The sequence below is a fragment of the Musa acuminata genome, chromosome BXJ3-9, assembly GCF_036884655.1.
Source record: "Musa acuminata AAA Group cultivar baxijiao chromosome BXJ3-9, Cavendish_Baxijiao_AAA, whole genome shotgun sequence".
NCBI lineage: Eukaryota > Viridiplantae > Streptophyta > Magnoliopsida > Zingiberales > Musaceae > Musa > Musa acuminata.
The window spans coordinates 7,230,652-7,249,199 of record NC_088357.1 but is presented as its reverse complement, the minus strand read 5'-3'; the positions used below and the strand labels follow the sequence as shown (position 1 = coordinate 7,249,199).

The window sequence follows — 18,548 nt, the reverse complement described above, 5'->3', positions numbered from 1 at the left end:
AGCTCTCCGTGGAGGTCAGGTTGGACTTGGTTAACTTACGCACATCGGGTTCACCTTGGCTCTCTGAGGATGTTAGGTTGGACTTGACCAACCTATGTACCTCGAGTTCTCCGAGAAGGTCAAGTCGGTCTTAATTGACTTACGCACCTCAGGAGTTTGGCAAGGTGGAGATATCTCAAGATATGCCTTGTGCCATTAAGTGACACTCACCCTTGTGGGATGCATTAGTGTTGTTGATATGCTCACCCTTAAGGATTCCTTGTGTATGTGTGTGTTTTTTTTTATGCTCCCCCGGTAGGGTTACATCGGTGTTATTGAGATACTCATCCCCGAGGAAGATGCATCGAGCATATTTGGATGCTCACTCCCATAGGGATGCATTGGTGTTATTGAGATGCTCATTTTTAAGGAGGACACATCGAACATCTTTAGATGTTCACCCCCGTAGGGGCATGTCTGTGCTATTAAGATGCTCACCCCCCAAGAGAGTGCATCTGATATATTTGAACACTCATGCCTATATGGGGAACATTAGTGTCGTTGAGATGCTCACTCCTGAAGCATACTTTATTGAAATCGATATAATCAATACATATCTATTATGTTTTATTAATTTTTTTAACGAATACAATGTTGGTGAACCGCTTCCATTAGATATAATCAATGCACCTAACCATTTATCTACCTCATCGTTGATAGCTTGTTGGTGTTTAGAAGTAAACTTCTAAGGCCTCTACTTTACTTGGCTTTCCTTGGGTGAGATATTTAGGCGATGGCTACTCGTACTTTGGCCTCTGGCATAACTCATCATGCTTACTCAAGACTATCGCCTCAACAATGATGCATTGGTTGGCTCTTTGGAGTGTCTTAGATACTATCATCGATGATCTCTTTATCAGCGACCATAAGAGTTGAGAGAGCCTAAAGGTCTATATGAGAAGCAACGGATAAGTGTCGGCTATGCCTCGGATTTTATTTATGAATTGGACGATGAAATCTGAGAGCGTATGTTTCTTCCCTTACGGAAGTCCCAAGAGTGTTGTTGAATGTCGAGGGCATACATTCTCAATGAAATATTACATGAACTCTTTTGTTAATTAGCCAAATGAGCTAATCGAGAATGGCTTCAAGCGGGCATATAACTCTCGTGCTCGGCCTCACAATGTGATAGGGAAGGTGCGATACATCAAAGCGTCAGTCATGCCACATAAGGACATTTGAGTATAGAAGGTTGTGATGTACTTGGTTAAGTCAGCATAACAATCAAATGCCTCCAAGGTTGGGAGTCGAAAGTTAGCAGGGATATGCTCTTCTTGGATCTTCTGAATGAATGGTAGCTAACCTGAATTGAGGTCTGTTAAGTCTTCTCCCTTGGATAGTTGAAACTCCTGAAGCATATCCTCCAAGCACTAGTCCATCTGTTGCAATTACACATGAAGGGTGCTCTTTGTATAGTCTGCAGACTACACCTAATACTCGAGCAAGGCAAACCAAGAATGGTGAGGTTCACTAAACTCTATAGTCGGAGATTATAGTGCTCCCCTATCTGGGGCTCAACAGGCCTCGAGAATTCTTTGGGGGTTAATGCCATGTTAGGTCAGGAATCTCAATGAGTATCGATATTCTTGCATACTACGATGGGGCTAGAGGCACTACTGATTGGACCAACTAAGGCAAGAGTAAGGCAATGATCTATATCATTCCCATCAATATTTACACTTATTGAGTGAGATTTAGAATGACCTTGATGAGGATGAGCATGTAGTTCGAGGTCATAATTGGAGGAGAGGCTTAGATTGTTGAACAAACACTAGTCGCCATAATAGTCTACACTAAGGTGAAAATATTATGATTCATAAATGTTGGCTATTACCCTCATGAGTAAAGGTATTGTGAGTCAGGATAGAGCCTCTTCATTCGAACACTCGTTGAGTAGGTCGACGGATTAATGTTCTTGTGATATGACCTCCTTCTAGTGTCAAAATATTAGAAAAAATATTATTAATATTTACGTCAGTCTAATATGATTCAACTACACATGCATAGGAACGATGATGTATTACTGATGTGACACTAGAGGTCTTACATAAGCCGGTATAGGTGCACTTAGGTGCTCCGACGATGATATGCATGAAGACCAAAGTTAAAAGGTTTCCTAAGTTGATCCCTTCGACGCCCAAGTTAATCCTAAGGTTTCGTAAGAGATATACTTTTTATACCCAGTAAATATAAAGTAAAATATTTGAAAGAATATTTCTTGATTGGATAGCCCTAATAATCTTTTTAGCACTTTTGTCCAGTAAAAAGGAGAGGAGGCGATGCGAGATCGCTTGCTTTGGACTTATGTCCACTCAAGCACACCAAGGGGTAAGTCTTATCTCTCCTTTGTTAATTTAACTATCGTGATAATTAATCGATAATATTCCTTCCATCATATACAAACAGTAAAAAGTGAAATCCCATGATGATCATCATATAGATGGGAGTAGCATACATCTGTTGGTAATGAGTTCTTTCTTGCACTAATCCACACTATTGAAGTCTCAACCATTATAGATACATAATGGTCTTTTTGCGTGTGTAATCCTCACTGTGGCTGCATCCATGTGGAAATATAAGAACAAACCCCTTCTATCAGCCTTGAAAGTGTTCTTAGGACAAGATTACTAATTGTAATGGCACCAAAGAAGAAAATGATTTGAGGTGACTTTTTTTTTGGTCAATTTTGAAGCAATCAAAAAGAAATATTTCATTTCACTCCACTTCTTTCTTACTATTAGAACCATCTTCTATTTCCAAATAACAGGCTAGAATATTCTAAAGAACCCTCAGGATCCATGGAGAAGATGAAGCAGTTCGCATGGCTGAGATTGTTGTTGCTTTTATAGGGGTATAAATAAAGTGCAGTAGATGACAGGCAAGAGAGAGAGAGAGAGAGAGAGAGAGAGAGAGAGAGAGAATATAAAAGAAAGAAAAATAAATTAGGAAATAGCAATTTGAGCAAAGGTGATTATGATCATGCATCCCAATATAAATGCAGACATGCATCAACTCACATTGACTGTCTTCTTTCAGACTCCGATGGCAATCAGTGAGGAAGAAAGAGAAACAACAATTGGTAGTAAGTTATGACAGAGTGTGGACAGCTACAGCATGGGCCATGCAGATGCCATTCCAGCTAGATTTTGGCACCAACCTGCAGACAACCCATCTTCCTCGATCAAAGGACAAAAGCCCTACCCACTATCCTTGTCGGGAGACTTGAGCTGACCAAACACATGGTAAAGGAAGAAGACACAAGTGAATCCAGCCTGTTTCTGTCCAAGTCCAAGCTTCCCATTCTCCTTACAAAACCCCCCTTCTCCTCCTCCTCCTCCTCCTCTCCCTCTCAGTTGCATCCTCTACGCATCTCCTCCTCCTCTTCCTCCTTTGTTTGTCGTGCTACTAGCAATGGAGGCATCTCTCAGGCTCAAGCTGTTCGCCATGGCCATGATGGCCGTGCTGATGGCCTCTTCCATGGTGCAGCAGTCCGCCGCGGCCGAGGCGCCCGCCCCCAGCCCCACCTCAAGCGCCCCCGCCCCGTCGACCGCCGCCGCGGCCCTAGCCTCGGTGGCTGCCCTCGCCTTTGGCTATCTCTTCTGTTGAGCTACGTGCTCACCTTCTTTGCTGTAATCTATTTGTTGATTCTTCCCTTTCGATTTGATCGTCGTTGTTGTTGTTGTGTGTGCGCGCATTGGTGGAAGGGGGAGAGCGCGGTGTTCGTATGACCGACCGTATGTGAGTGGTGGACGGCGTTGTATCATTTTCATGCTGCTTATCATAACGTGATCCATTCTTTCTATTGCAATTGCAGGAAACATAAAAGAACTCTTCTTTGTATGCTTATCACAAATATGATTTTAACATCTGAAAAGTTGGCACATGAATGACCATTGTTGCCAATCTAAACAAACTTTATAAGCTTCATGGAGATGCAAATAGAAGTTCTATATGAACAGCAGCAGCAGCAGCAGCCCTTGAACACATTGTATCTCTGTGCGCTCGACGGTGCGCATTCACTGCAACGAGAAAAAGTCCAAATTGTGGGAGCTGGAAAGTGTCCGCCTGTCTATGGCTTTGTCACATGGACTCTCAATTATGACATGATCCCACCAATGCTGCAGCTCGTGAGCATCTTTCTTGCTCCAATTATTGCATCCATATTCTAAGACAAATATTGGTGCAGTCGATGACCCCAATGACTCCATAACCAATACTACGAAATGGTGGCATTCATTGGTGCAGTCAAGAAATGGAGTCCAAGATGATTCCTAGACTGAAAAATATGGCCAGCTATGGATTCTGCAGTCTCTTATCTTTTTGGTTGGGGGCAGCTTTATACTGTGCTTCTACGAGAAAAAGATACGTAATTGAGATTAAAAAAATATTGAAGTAAAGGTAAGAAATTACTAGAAAAAATAAAAAAAAATTTATTTTGGTGAAGGCTAAAACGGAAGATGATTGTTTAAGATGATATAAACATATATAAAGAAATAGATTGTAATTAGGCAAGATTAATCAATTGGAATTAGTGGTGCGGAAAAAGATAAAAGAAAAAAAACATTCAACAAAAGTAATAAAAAAAATATGTAGTTTGTTTTTTTTGTACAAAGCTAATTGCAATTGTTGGTTTAGAGTGTGTTCTTGTGCTGTTTCCTGACAATGACTCAGGGTAGGCAGGAAAATGATACTGCTGCCTTCTCTCCAAATAGATTTATTTTCAACAAACCCTAATTTCTCTCCGAAGAGACACTGCTCAAGATATCCCTCGAGTTGAAACTGATTTGCAGCATACTCTTCAAAGATGTCTCAAGAAGTCATGGAAGATGAGAAAGATCAGCTGAACCAAAAGCTAAGTTGACTATGGGAGATCGTATGGTTGAATAGAACTATTCATACATGAAAAAGAGTTTACACATGGAAAGATAAAGATGAACACCCATGGACTTTGCATTATGCTAAAAATGCAGCCACAGTATCCAATATACAAAATGATTTAGTACTCAAAATCTACACGTGATTTGCTTTCCATGTGCCTACAGCAAGAACAAAAAGAGAAATAACTAGTGTTGCTCCATGAAAGGTATGGTGGGTGTACATTGATCGATATAAGAGAAAACTACGAGTCCTTAAGGGCTAATCTTGAGGAAGATGACTCGTTCAGTCTCGTAAGGGAAGATGCCCAAACCCGGGCATTATTTGCCCCTTTTTGAAAGTTCCTTGTCTTGTTGGAGAGTTGAATATTGCTCCACATCCTTTTTATGTCAACTACCTGCAGTACTTTCTCCAATAGCAGGCTTGATTCATGAAGGATCCTTAAGTTCACAGGCCAGACATGTGAGACCCAGAAAGATTTGAAGCGAAGGTAGATCAAAGGAAAGAAGCACATAATTATCTTCAGACAGATGAAAAGTATGGCAAATGTTAAGTAAGATTCCTTGGTTATCAACTCCCATATGGACTCAACCTGAACTATGACGGTCCTCGCATTTCCTGAACTGGACTGATGAATTTCCAGATATGTTATTGGATCCAAACCTGTACAAGAAAAGCTGAAGATAAAGCGTGCTACAGCTACATAATGAAGACACTAGGAAACAGTTACATGTATAATTAACATTTCATATTTCTTTGTCCACCTTTCAGATCCGGCACACGATCTAATATATGGTCTAGGTAAGTACTATGTTGCGGGAGGCAAGACTCAAAACCTAAACCCAATAAAAGGAGAAGTTTAAGTTGTTATCAGAAGGATTGGCTCTCTCATAGGCATCAGAGGTTTCAGCAGAAACAGGATGATGGACATTGATGTCCACTACTCAAACAATGAGAATAGTTCTAGAATGTAGACAAAGCAATGTACCTGTACTTCTCTTGTAGAAATGGACCAGGGAAGTAAAATCCTTTGAGCCACGATACCGAAACCTTGTTGTCCCATTAAACAGCATTATAGCTGGAAAACTGTGAATGCCATTTCTCGAGAGGACACTGTCTCGCAAGTGAAAAAAGTTAATAAAGAAAATAGCAAGGTCTGTAAAGGATGGATAAATATCTTTATGAAACACAAATGAACCTGCATACTTGATACTGCATACCTTGGCATGACTGACGATTCTTCAACTAATAAATGTTTTATTTGAGGAAACATGTAACTAAGAGCATCAAAGATAGGCTGAATGTCGGATGAAAATTGGCACCATGATGCGTAGAAGAGGACAGAGTAATAAGCACTTTGATCATTAGAAAGCTCTCTTTCAAGCATCTCTCCACTCACCTTCAAAATATGAATAGAACAAAATCAGATTTACCGGCACCCCGTAATTTACAACCACATGCAAGTCATTGTTACTGGAGATTAGATGCAGTTATACCTAGGTGAAATTTTCATAAAAAATACATTTATCTGACAAATTAACAATGATAGCCAGCAACAAGACATTAGATCCCATCTAACTATGGCTGACTACATGGATTTGTTCTACGCCATTAAGCCCTAGTAAATATTTTTTTATTGTTTCTAATTAAGTTTTCTTAAGTCTATTTTTACCTCTCCTTGCACCACTAATCCTGATTGACTTTTCTTATTTAACCAATGCATCTATATTCGATAATCTTATTTGAACATGTATGCAGCACCTTACTTGGTTTTTCCTTGTTTACACTCAATTGAATCTATTTTCTAGTAATCCCATGTGTCCATCTAAAGTTCTCAACATCCTCATCTCAATCTCAATGATATTTATCTACCAAAATTCTGATATATGAAGTATACCTGGTCTAACAATTATCTAATATAGCAATTTTCTAAATGGTATACAATGATGAGATGATACTAAAAATATTCTCTCATCTTATTTGAACATGTATTTGTCAAATAGAGATTAAAAAGAAACAAAAATTAATTAAGCATATACATTAAAAAATGGAAAGAACAATAGAGTACAATAGAATATTGTGAGCAACACCTCTTCTTTTGGAAAATGTTTTATTAAATTCTTTCAGCTGCTATTACTGGCCTGCTTATCATATCAAGAAACAAGCCACTTTGTAGCTCAAATTCGCACTTTACAATCCTTGTTATTCCCTTCCTCAGTCTCTACTTCTTGAATGTATTACAATTATGCACCAGTTCTTATTTTCTCAAAATAAGGAGATAAGACTACAGAAACCTTCTCAAACAAACCAAAGAAATGGCCTTCAAGGTTCAGTAACTAAACATAATTTAGAGCATCACATATCATAATTCTTTGGCTATTCTATGGTTCATGTACAGTAAATTTCTTTAAAATGCAAAATAAAAAGATACGACAACGAGAAAATGAACAACCATAAGATTAAAAAGCAAGAGATACCACAAGGACATCCACCAAACTAAAGCAAAAAACAATAACCACCAATCACCGAATTTCCACACCATCACACACGGGAAGCCAAAAAAAGTCAATACTTCAAATCAGATAAACGATTACGAGGGGATCGATTTTCACAGATAATCCAAAACCCAACGAATCTCTTAACCCGACCCAGGCCCCCAAACGAACAGCAACGTACGACAAAAAAGCTCCCACCTTTAGATAATGATGAGGATGAGGATCATGATCATAACAACCAGAGAGAAAAGCGGATGAGGAACTAGGCGATTGTATGGCAAAGAATCGTACCTCCTGAGGCGAAGACAGCTCAATCCAACGAGAGCACTGACATCCGAGGTCGTCGAGGAAGGCGATGCCCGAGCGAGGGCAGAGAGGCGGCACGACGGCCGCCAGGGATCGGGGGAAGGTGAGGGAAGCGACGGCGATGAGGAGGTGGAGCTCGAGGAGGCGTAGAGAGGATCCGGCCATGGAAATCGAGAGCGCGAATGGGCAGCGGAAGACGAAGAAGGGGGGAAATTGCCACCTCTTCGCTGTCGGCTTCCCCTTTTTCCGTCCTTTTATTTATTTGCCCTTCTTTCTATTTGGATTGCATACGGATTTCCGCTCCCCTTTGTTAAATATACATGTTATATCGGATTCGGATCAGATCCAACTGAATCCGATAAGCTTCTTGGTCTAAAAATAAGGATCATTCTACCCTTTTTAGTTAAGCCCTAATCCATAAGATTACATCAAAGCCAAGTCAATTCAACCACCATTTACCTTTGCTTAGAAAGTAAATTAGCAATTGGAACTAATTTTGACAACTTGTCCAACCCAAATGATACCAATATACCAAACAATTAATTGATTTGCAATTCTTGAAGTAATTAAACAACAATGAAAAATAATATCATGCAGTATCCAATTAATTATATGCACCCTTATTGATTTCTACTCAGATTTTTTTGATCCCAAGATCTTACCATATCTTTACCGGCTAAGATTCTTGCTCAGATTAATAAATGTCAGACGATATCTACTGATCTGATTGGTTTTTAACTCTAAAACATTACAAATTCAAGTAAACACAGGAATACAAAATTGATAGTGTTTACTAAAGAAATCTAGTATTTACTTGCAGCTCTGTTTCACCCATGCAGGCAGCTTACTGATCAACTGCAACAGGTACATTGTGCACATATTGGAGGTCAGTTATGTAGAAATGCAATCCATCTCACTTAAGATGGACTACTAATCATCAAATGCAAATAGAAACATCAACTTTTCGATATATTAAACTTTTCCATAATGACACAATGACCAGATTGTGTCATTAGTGTTGCAAGGAGCTTTCATTGATAGTCATATTAAACTTTGCAAGATTGGATTATAAAATTTATCGATAAAGTATATTTTGAGACCGGTATAACGTGCTAAAATGCATTGAAATTTACTTACCAGTACAAGAAAGAAGACAGCATCCATATATTCTCGTTTCAAACAAAGGGCTGCTTTGGAGATGTTGATTGTTCTGTGCTTGTGCTGGCATGAACTTGCAATATGGCCAGAGAATGGGTCATTTGCCATCAGACTTCTGCTGCATTGCTACAGCAGAAAAGTTGAGCCACCTCAACCTACTGATTGCACTTTCAGCTGCTTCATCTTATCCTTCTTTTCCTCTTTGTGATTGACAGACACTGATTTTTTTTCATGGTTTTTTAGAGATTGACATAGCACAAGTGCTTACTTTCACTAAAGTAGCAATTGTTCACTTCCTTTCTTCAAACAATATAGAGTATCATCCTAGCTGGTACCTTTAGCCTCCGAATACAAGACACGGTATAAGCTTCTCGGTCTGCCATTTGCTAAACTTGACCACCATGTTAGAAAATAAATAGATAAACAAGTTGTAGAAGAAGTTGATTGTTATTAACATATCCCCTTACTTTTCCTTTATACAGGTTAGAAGGTTAGAAGGGAGAATTTTCCTCAACAGGTTAGAGGATTTCCCTCAAGCAGAGTAGAGAGATTTCCTCAAACAGTTAGGGAAATCTCATCTACTTATCATGCCCCCGCAAGATGGTGCTCCGATCAAGGAGGCCAATCTTGGACTGATGTAATACAAAAAGTTTACGAGCTAGAGGCTTCGTAAATGAGTCGGCCAATTGATCAACCGTATGAACATGAGAAACACGAAGTTGACGGCGGACAACTTGATCGCGGACAAAGTGGAAGTCGATAGTAATATGTTTCATGCGGGAGTGGAATACTGGATTAGCTCACAGATAGGTAGCTCCAATGTTATCACAATATATTGTAGGGGTGGAATCGATGTTGAGTTCTTGGAGTAGATTTGTGATCCAATTGAGTTCTGCAATGGTAGCGGTAATGACACGGTATTCAGCTTCAGTTGTAGACCGGGCGACTGTCTTTTGCTTCTTAAAACTCCAACTGATTGGATGAGCACCAAGGAAGATAATATATCATGATGTGGATGTTCTATCATCAAGGTTACATGCCCAATCAGCATCGGCAAAGGCATGAAGACGAAGTGGAGAGTGTTTACGAAAAAAGAGTCCATGATTTAGGGTCCCTTTAAGATATCGTAGAAGTCTCTTGATCGCAGACCAGTGTAGAGTAGATGGTTGCTGCATAAACTGTGATAATTTGTTGACAGCAAATGAGATGTCTGGACGCGTGAGAGCTAAATATTATAAAGAGCCAACAACTTGGCGGTATTGAGTGGGTTCCGTAGTAGGACTTCCATATGATAATTTGAGAGAACCACTAGTAGAGATGGGGGTTGTAACTGCATTTGCATCCTGCATGTTTGTCTTTAATAACAAATCTTGAATGTACTTGTGTTGTGATAAAAGGAGACCGGAAGATGTGAAGGTAGCTTCGACGCCCAGAAAGTAGCTCAAGGGTCCGAGATCCTTAAGTGAGAATCGAGCTGCTAGCTGTTTGATGAACGCTTGGATGCTGATGGGATTGTTGCATGTGACAATAATATCATCCACATATACCAGAATATACATTGTGTTTCCATGATGATGTCGCAGAAACAACGAAGTGTCAGATTTGGAGTTAAGAAAGCCGACAGAAGTCAAAAATGAGCTAAGTTCAGTGTACCAAGCTCTCGGAGCCTAACGAAGTCCATAAATGGCTTTCCGAAGTTTGCAAACATGCTGTGGATACTAAGGATGAGTAAAACCGGGGGGTTATTGCATAAAAACATCTTCGGATAGAGATCCCTGTAGAAAGGCATTATTAACATCCAATTGTCGTAATTGCCAGCCTTTAGTGGTAGCCAGACTCAAGATAAGCCGGATTGTAGTGGGTTTAACAACAGGACTAAACGTCTCAGTGAAATCAACCACAGGTCGTTGATGAAACCCTTTGGCTACCAAGCGTGCCTTATATCGGGCAACAGAGTCATTTGGGTTCCGCTTAATTCTAAAGACCCACTTACACCCGATGATGCTTTGTGAAGGATGGAAAGGAATGAGATCCCACGTTGAATTATGGAGGAGGGCATTATATTCCTCACTCATGGCAGTACGCCAATGCGGAGATTTTTGGGCTTGAGTGAAGGTGGTGGGTTCAATGTTGGGGGATGAGGAATTCATGATAGCTTGTAGGTTAAGTATCTGACGAGGTTTAAAAATACCATGCTTAGAGCGAGTGGTCATAGGATGATTAGAGACGACAGGATTGAGAGGTGATGTTGGGTGAGGATCGGTGGCACAAGCCGGGTCAAGTGGAGACACGTCAGGGGCACTTGGGCAAGAAGGAGGTAAAGAGGATGGTTGTGTTTCCGAACATATTGCCCCATCAATTGGGGAAGAGTGGAGTGGAGTAGGAACAGAGGAAACGGGCAAGTGTTGAACTGGAGTGATATAGTGCAGATCAGGAGGGGAGGAAGTAGACGAAGTCATGGGAGGCTCGTCCGATTGATTCGAAGGTATACTCCAGTGAGATAGTGAAGTGGTCTATATGGCAGGATATGGAAGGGTTTGGAAAGGAAAGTTAGACTCAACAAAGACAACGTGACGTGATATGAAGATTTTTTGAGTGTGGAGATTATAGCAGCGGAAAGCATTATGTTCAAGTGAGTAACTAATAAAGACACAAGGAGTAGATCGGGATGTTAACTTATGAGAGGCATAGGGACATAACCAAGGATAACATAAATAACCGAACACTCGGAGTTTACGAATGTTAGAGGGTTTGTGAAATAGTATGTCAAAGGGGGACTGGTATTGTAGAACTAGTGTAGGCATTCGATTAATTAGGTAGACAGCAATTTGAAAGGCTGTTGTCCAAAAAGTTGAAGGCATGGAAGCCTGATGTAGAAGTGTGAGTCTAGTTTCTACTATATACCGATGTTTGCGTTCGGCAGAACCAACTAGTTGAGGAGTATGTGGGGGAGACTTGAGGTGTTGAATGCCACAAGCTGAGAGATGGGATGCCAGGGCTTGATATTCACCACCACCATCAGAGTAGACTGTTTTAATGGTAGACTAAAAATAGTTTTCGACCAACTTCTGGAAAGTGGAAAAAATACGAGAAACGTCAGATTTATGGGAAAGAGGATATATCCATGTGTACTTAGAGAAGTGATGTACAAAAATAACATAAAATCGGAACTTATCAAAAGATAAGATTGGAGCAGGACCCCAAACATCAGTATATATAATTTCAAAAGGTTTAGAGGAGGAAATGGAAGATGAGCCAAAAGGCTGCCGATGACTCTTATTACTAAGACAAGCATCACATTGCATCATAGAATTAGTGGACTTAAAAAGAGGAAGAGAGTGACGAGATAATAATTTCTGCTGAATAAAGGACGAGGGATGACCAAGCCGACGATGCCACACATCAATTGGAGCCGCAACAGAAGAATGAACAGTGGGCTGGGTTATTCGAGAGGCTGACGGTCATTCGTAAATATTGTCTTTATTCGGGCCTTGGACCAATGATGCCCCCGTGCTCAAGTCCTTAACAAGAAATGAATCAGGAAAGAATTCAATGGAAGTATTGTTATGTTTACAAAATTGAGAAACATAAATGAGGTTGCGTTTAATATGAGGGGCGCATAAAACATCATCGAGGGTAAATGTATTAGAGTCAGAATTAAGCGTTATGGAACCAGTATGAGTTATAGGAAGTCCTTTACCATCACCAATGATGATATCTTCATCGCCGCCATAAGGATTGTGAAGATCAGTTGTGATGTGATGAGAGGCACCAAAGTCGACAATCCAGTTGGACTGGCTAGGTGTCGGAGAAGTTAGGAGATTTGCCTGAGGCCAGTGTGACGGAGCAGGGAGGCGGGGATGAGACCGACAAACTTTAGCGGAGTGGCCGACTTTGTCACACAGTTGGCAAACGATCCATCTTTGATGGAGATAAGCCCTGTAGAAGAACAAGAAGTGGGAGTCCCTACAGGAACTGAAACATCAGAAGAAGTGAACGAAGACATTTTTTTTTCCTTCGTTTTTTTTTTTTTTTTAGAAGAGATGCAGCGAACCTTGTGTGATACTCAGGTCACACAAGGTGGAGAATGAGGGAAGGGGCTGCTGCTATAGATTGCTATAGTAGATTGGGCAATCTACAACAGTGCCCAAAGCTGTCGGCAGTTGTTGTGGATTGCTGCTTGTTGCAGCAGATTGTAGAGGCTGCAGCTCATCGGAAAATGGCCGCGAAAACTGCAGCGGTACTCAAGACTGTGGTTCGCTACTATGGATTGTTGCTTGCTGCAGCAGATTGTAGAGGCTGCAGTTCACCGGAAAATGGCTGCGAAAATTGCAGCAGTACTCAAGACTGCGGTTCGCCGGGAAATGGCCACGAAAATCTACAACGTTACTCAAGGAAACTGCAGTGAGAGAAATCTGCAGCAATTAGATGTATAGAGGAAAGCGGTAGCGAAAGCTGCTGCGGTAGAGGAAGGAAGATGTAGCAGTTGCGGCTGCTGCTGGCTGGGAAGCGGCTGCGATAGCGAAGGGGAAAGACGCGGCAACCAGCAGTTGTGACTGCTGCTGGCCGGGAAGCGAGGAAGACACCGCTGTTCGCCGTTCACCGCTATTGAGGAGGCAGTGAGAGAATGTTTTCCTCCTTGCGTGACGGCGACGGAGAGTGTCTACTGAAGGCAGCAAATAGGAGAGGGAGCAAGGCTGGCGAAGAAAAGCAAGACCGACGATGAAGGAAGAGAAGAAGTGGATGAGCAGAGCCAAGACGGTGCTCGTTAGCACTGGCTCTGAATCCGTGTCTTGTGCTTCTTCAATGACTCCGCTTGAGGCAGGTGTTACTGTGGCCGCTTGGCTAACACACAGCGATACTGTTGTCGCCGAGGAGGAACTGCTCTGATACCATGTTAGAAAATAAATAGATAAACAAGTTGTAGAAGTAACATATCGCCCTTCCTTTTATACAGGTTAGAAGGGAGAATTTTCCTAGAGATTTCCTCAAACAGTTAGGGAAATCTCATCTACTTATCAGACATATTCTATGGATGTATTAATGCCCTGCAAAAAAAAAAAGGAGATCAAAGTGAAATGCCAGGTTATCTGTCCAACTTCTGAGTTGATCGTTTATAAACTAAATCATTATGTAAAGACGGCAAGGACAACTATATGAATTAGCCATGTCAAAGAACAAAAAAGATTCAGCAAATGGTAAATGAATGGAAAAGCAGATACAACAGGGAGAGGGGACAGGAAAGATCAACATCCACAGCTCAAAAGATGATTGATGCAGCTGTTAAAAATTGATAATTTTCAGATATCAAAAGTTGGAAGTCAGAGATATATATCTCATAGGTGTAAGAGATAGGTATGAAACTGATTAAAAAATCTGACTTAAGAAATTTGCACAATCAAGCAACTGTAAGAGGATGTCAAAAGATCAAATAAACAAGAACTTCAAATTCATAGATATTTCAATGACACTTTAAAATTCTTTATACTATAAGGCAAATAAATAAAAAATATATCATGATTCAAAAGTCTATAATATAAATGAGAAATAGTTCTGAGAAGGATGCAACATGAGCTGAGCCACTGAAAGAGCAGCACGATTTAAAACAAATGAATGCTGCTCATTGAAATGGAGTGGCGGAAGATCACGGAGTTCCAGGTGATGGTGTCTGTGTGAGGCATTTCTTCGAATAGTCTGCGGGCTTCGCTTACGCGGCCGAGGCAGCACATATCCTGCATGCTGGTCGTGTAGTGAGAAGCACAAGGTGTTCACGGATCGAAGAAGAGAACGGGGCAAGGAAGAAGGATTATGGAATTCACTCCACCACCCGAAGACGACCATCATATAGATAGATATATGGAGCGGCTCCACGGAAGAGAAGCACAAGGTGTTCGACGAGGAAGACGGAGTGGGGCGAAAGGATGGCGGGAAGTTTTGGCAGTGGTCGGTTGGTTTGACCAGGAGAGACAAGTCAAAGAGGATTAAATTAACCGGATTATAAATAATTCAAGTGATTTACTAAGCATAGTAATTTGGCCTTTCTCTAGTCATGGACCCTTTGGCGGGTCCATTTAAAGCAGCCGATCACCAAGCAGGTACGTGAGGAGGGTGAGTGTCTCGAGTGTCCGTTTATTAGGCTAATTCATCCGCTTCCTGCAGACTCGCGTAGGGCTCTACCTCCTGTGCCCTAGATTGCCGCTGCTTCGCCGGGGCGATCGCTGGCGTGACATCGACGGCTCAACCTCCTTTTTCCTCCCCTCATCTTCTTCATCATCCCTCTTCTCGATCCCTAACGTTTTTTTTTACTGATTCATTCAGTCTCTTGTTCTATGAAATCTCGGTGGTTTGCGTGCATCTGATAACCTAATTGCGTATTTAAATCCTTTATTTCTTTGTTTAATATTGGCTCAGCAACTTCGTTTCTGTATAAATTTCGAGTCTTGAGCGATTCAGATGGTTCGTATCGGCTGTATGTCGATATCGGGCGCCTTTTCGCTAAGAAATTTCTCATCTTGAAAATTTTTTTATGTAGGGAGACAACTATGAGGTAACACTGTCAGAATTCCCTTGGGTTGCTTCTTAATTCGTTGACTCCGATATTGGTTGAAAATTTCATCATAATGTGATAGGTTGAGATAATTGCCTATAGTCTGTTCAGCATTGGTCATCATTTAACGACATTATACGTCGAGAGGGTATTGACTACCAGGAACTTGGTATTCATTGTCTTTTAAGCATGGTTCCTCTCCAAAAGTGGTATGTAAGCTTGTGATTCTAAGAGGGGAGATCGAGTCACTCGTGAGCTCTGTTTATATTGATCATGACTCTTTTTATGTGCTCGCTAATTATCCTTATGGTAACTACTAGAGCATCATCATGGTTTGGGTTGAGGCATTCAGACTTTTCTTCTTTGAAAGTTATTTGCTAGTCACTTTTAGTTCGGGGATGCTTGCCAATAATGGCTCGGACATATTCTTTATGACTCGAGGTGCTGTCTCATTTGGAGGTCAGGTTGCTGACAATGACGTTTATTTGCCTTTTGATCGACCCCTAAGGTTGGAGTGACAGTTCTCGACATTTATGAATGATCCACTCGATGTGCCCTTGTCGTATGAGTGTTAGGATCGGAGCGGCACTAAGAGGGGGGGGTGAATTAGTGCAGGGGTGAAGTGCGATAAACTTTTCACGATTTAAACACTTTTCGGAAACTTCGTACGATAAAAGCAACGTTTCCGTTTAAAAACGTTTCGATTGTGTTTTAACTTGAAAAGATAAGTAAGACGGAGACAAAACAGTATAGCATTAAAGTGCAAATGGTTTGCAGTAATATAAATGAAAATAAGTAAATGCAAACCAGAGATTACGCCGATTTTACAGTGGTTCGGTCAAATGACCTACATCCACTTGCGAAGCCCCTCTTCGATGAGGCTCCCACCTTCCACTAGCAAATCTCTTGAAAGGGAAGGGTAAATACCCCTCTTACAACTTTTACAAGCGGTTCACTCTCTTACAGATTTTCAGCAAGAAAGAAGGAGGTGAACACTAGCAAATTAAAAACAAGACTAGCAAAGACTCTTCTAAGACTTTTCTCTCAATCACTTGCTGCTCAAAAAGTTGTATTCTCAACTGAGACTTGAGGGGTATTTATAGGCCTCAAGAGGATTCAAATTTGGGCTCCAAAATTTTGAATTCACTTATGTTCCCGATGCTGGCGGTGCCACCGCCTAAGCCAATTCAGCTTACTGGTTGGGCTCCAAACTTGGCCCAAACCAGTACGAACTCGGGCCCAATTGGCCCATACTTGGGTTATAAGATTAACACCTAATCCTAACCCTAATTAACGTGCTAACTATGAATTTAAAGATATTTTCTAAGCTATTACAAAGTCCGTAAGTCAAGACTTTTTCCGACGAGCTTCCGGCGAACTTCCGACGGTTTTCCAATAAACTCTCGGAAACCATTCTGCGGACTCCCGGCAAGCTCCTAGACTTCACGATTTGATCTTGACGAGTTCCAACGAGCTTCTTCGGTAAGCTCCGATCTTTCTCGGCGAGCTCCGCGAACATCCAATGAACCTTCCGGCGAGCTTCCGAAAAACCCTTCGGCAAGCTCCCTACTCATTCTCGGCTAGTTCCAGCAGCATTCCGGACGAACCTTCGGACTTCCGTCGAACTCTTGAACTCGCAATGAATCCTTCGTGCTTGACTCCGACACTTTGTTTTGCTTTATGTCTTCATCGTTATCGTAGTTAATCCTGCACACACAAGCTAAAACTCTACTCCGATCTAGACAATTATTACAACGCGAATTGACATTCTATTGCCTGGCACGTCATTGGTTGGCGCTTCGTCCGATTCTTCGGTGCATCGTCCTCTCTTGCAGCTTGTTGCCCAATCGGCGGTTGACCTCTGCAACGCCGATATCCTTGGCGCAATTCCGCTCTTGGCCCGATGCCCGACGTCCGAAGCCTTCTGCCATCCAATATCCTAACGTGATCTCCTCCGGTGCAACATCAATTCCTCCTGCGTTAACTGTCTAATCCTGATCGAGTAGACCTGCATCACTCAAAATGCAGTTAAACATAAACATAATTATCAATTAGTTTCATCATCAAAATACGAGATTCAACAATGAGTTCTTTGATTTATTCCTTTAGGTCATGATAATCTTTCGTATTGTGGTTGTAATCACGATGGAAATAGTAATACTTGATTTTGTTCTTTTTTCAAGTGGGGTTCTCATCGATCAAACATTTTTCTATATTAAATTTAATGGTGTTAGTTTTGACATTGGTCAAGACAAATTGAATTGTTTGTCTCTCTTTTATCATGGTGGTATTGGGCCAATAGTGGATTGTAATCGTTCTCATTTTAAATTTTTGTGAGATTCTCCTTGCTTACTCAACAACCATGACCTTAGCATGCAATGATGTACCGATTGACCATTTGAAGTACTTCAAATACCATCAGGAGGGATCTTTCTACTAATGACTAAAGGTTTTGAGTTGTGTTTGATTGCTTGAAAAAAATAACCAAAGACATTATATATATATATATATATATATATATATATATATATATATATATATATATAATTTAATCCTTAATCAATTAGAATTAGAAATTATAATAAATAAATAAATAAATAAAAATAACAATCCTTAATTTGTTATATCAAATGATTCATAATATAATTAGAAAAGGTTTAATTTTTTTTACCATAATTAAAAAATAAATAAAAAAATTTAAAATTTAAAAATTTATAAATTAAGAATACCTAAAATTAAGGAATCCTTTTAGAATTGGAAGGCAGTAGGTGTGCTTGAAACACATTTTCTGCCTTTTTCTTTTGAATGTTAAATTGTATGATATCTTACTGTAGTGTAGGGATAAATTTGAAACAGATGACACCATTGAGAAAGAATAGTATCAAGTTTTACGATATCTGATAACACTAACAAGTTATTAAATTCCAAGACTCACCAAATTTCAAGTCATTTCATAAGAAATATTCTATTTTCACATAATTTTCTCATCCTTTTCTTCCAAGCTACATGTTGATATATTATTTTTGTTAATATAGATAGATAGGCATAACACCTAAATTTGCGAGTTATTATCCTTCCTAAATGCATATCGGTGGGATCCAAAATGGGAGACTGGTTTTATTGGGTTG

General features: G+C 40.4%; 2 protein-coding genes across 2 annotated transcripts; one reads left to right on the top strand and one right to left on the bottom strand.

The window, feature by feature from the left end:
• Positions 1 to 3,373: 3,373 nt before the first annotated feature.
• LOC135649545 (arabinogalactan protein 13-like) lies at positions 3,374 to 3,847 on the top strand. The gene has a single exon (XM_065168022.1). The coding sequence runs from the start codon at positions 3,451 to 3,453 to the stop codon at positions 3,643 to 3,645; it is 195 nt and encodes a 64-aa protein (XP_065024094.1). The 5' UTR covers positions 3,374 to 3,450; the 3' UTR covers positions 3,646 to 3,847.
• A 1,118-nt stretch (positions 3,848 to 4,965) lies between these two features.
• On the bottom strand, positions 4,966 to 8,014 carry LOC135582967 (5'-adenylylsulfate reductase-like 5). Its single transcript, XM_065168021.1, has 4 exons — positions 7,701 to 8,014; positions 6,135 to 6,313; positions 5,903 to 6,027; positions 4,966 to 5,577 (listed from the first exon to the last, which is right to left on the bottom strand). Exons 1-4 carry the CDS (start codon positions 7,878 to 7,880, stop codon positions 5,159 to 5,161), a joined length of 903 nt encoding a protein of 300 aa, XP_065024093.1. The 5' UTR covers positions 7,881 to 8,014; the 3' UTR covers positions 4,966 to 5,158.
• Positions 8,015 to 18,548: the final 10,534 nt, after the last annotated feature.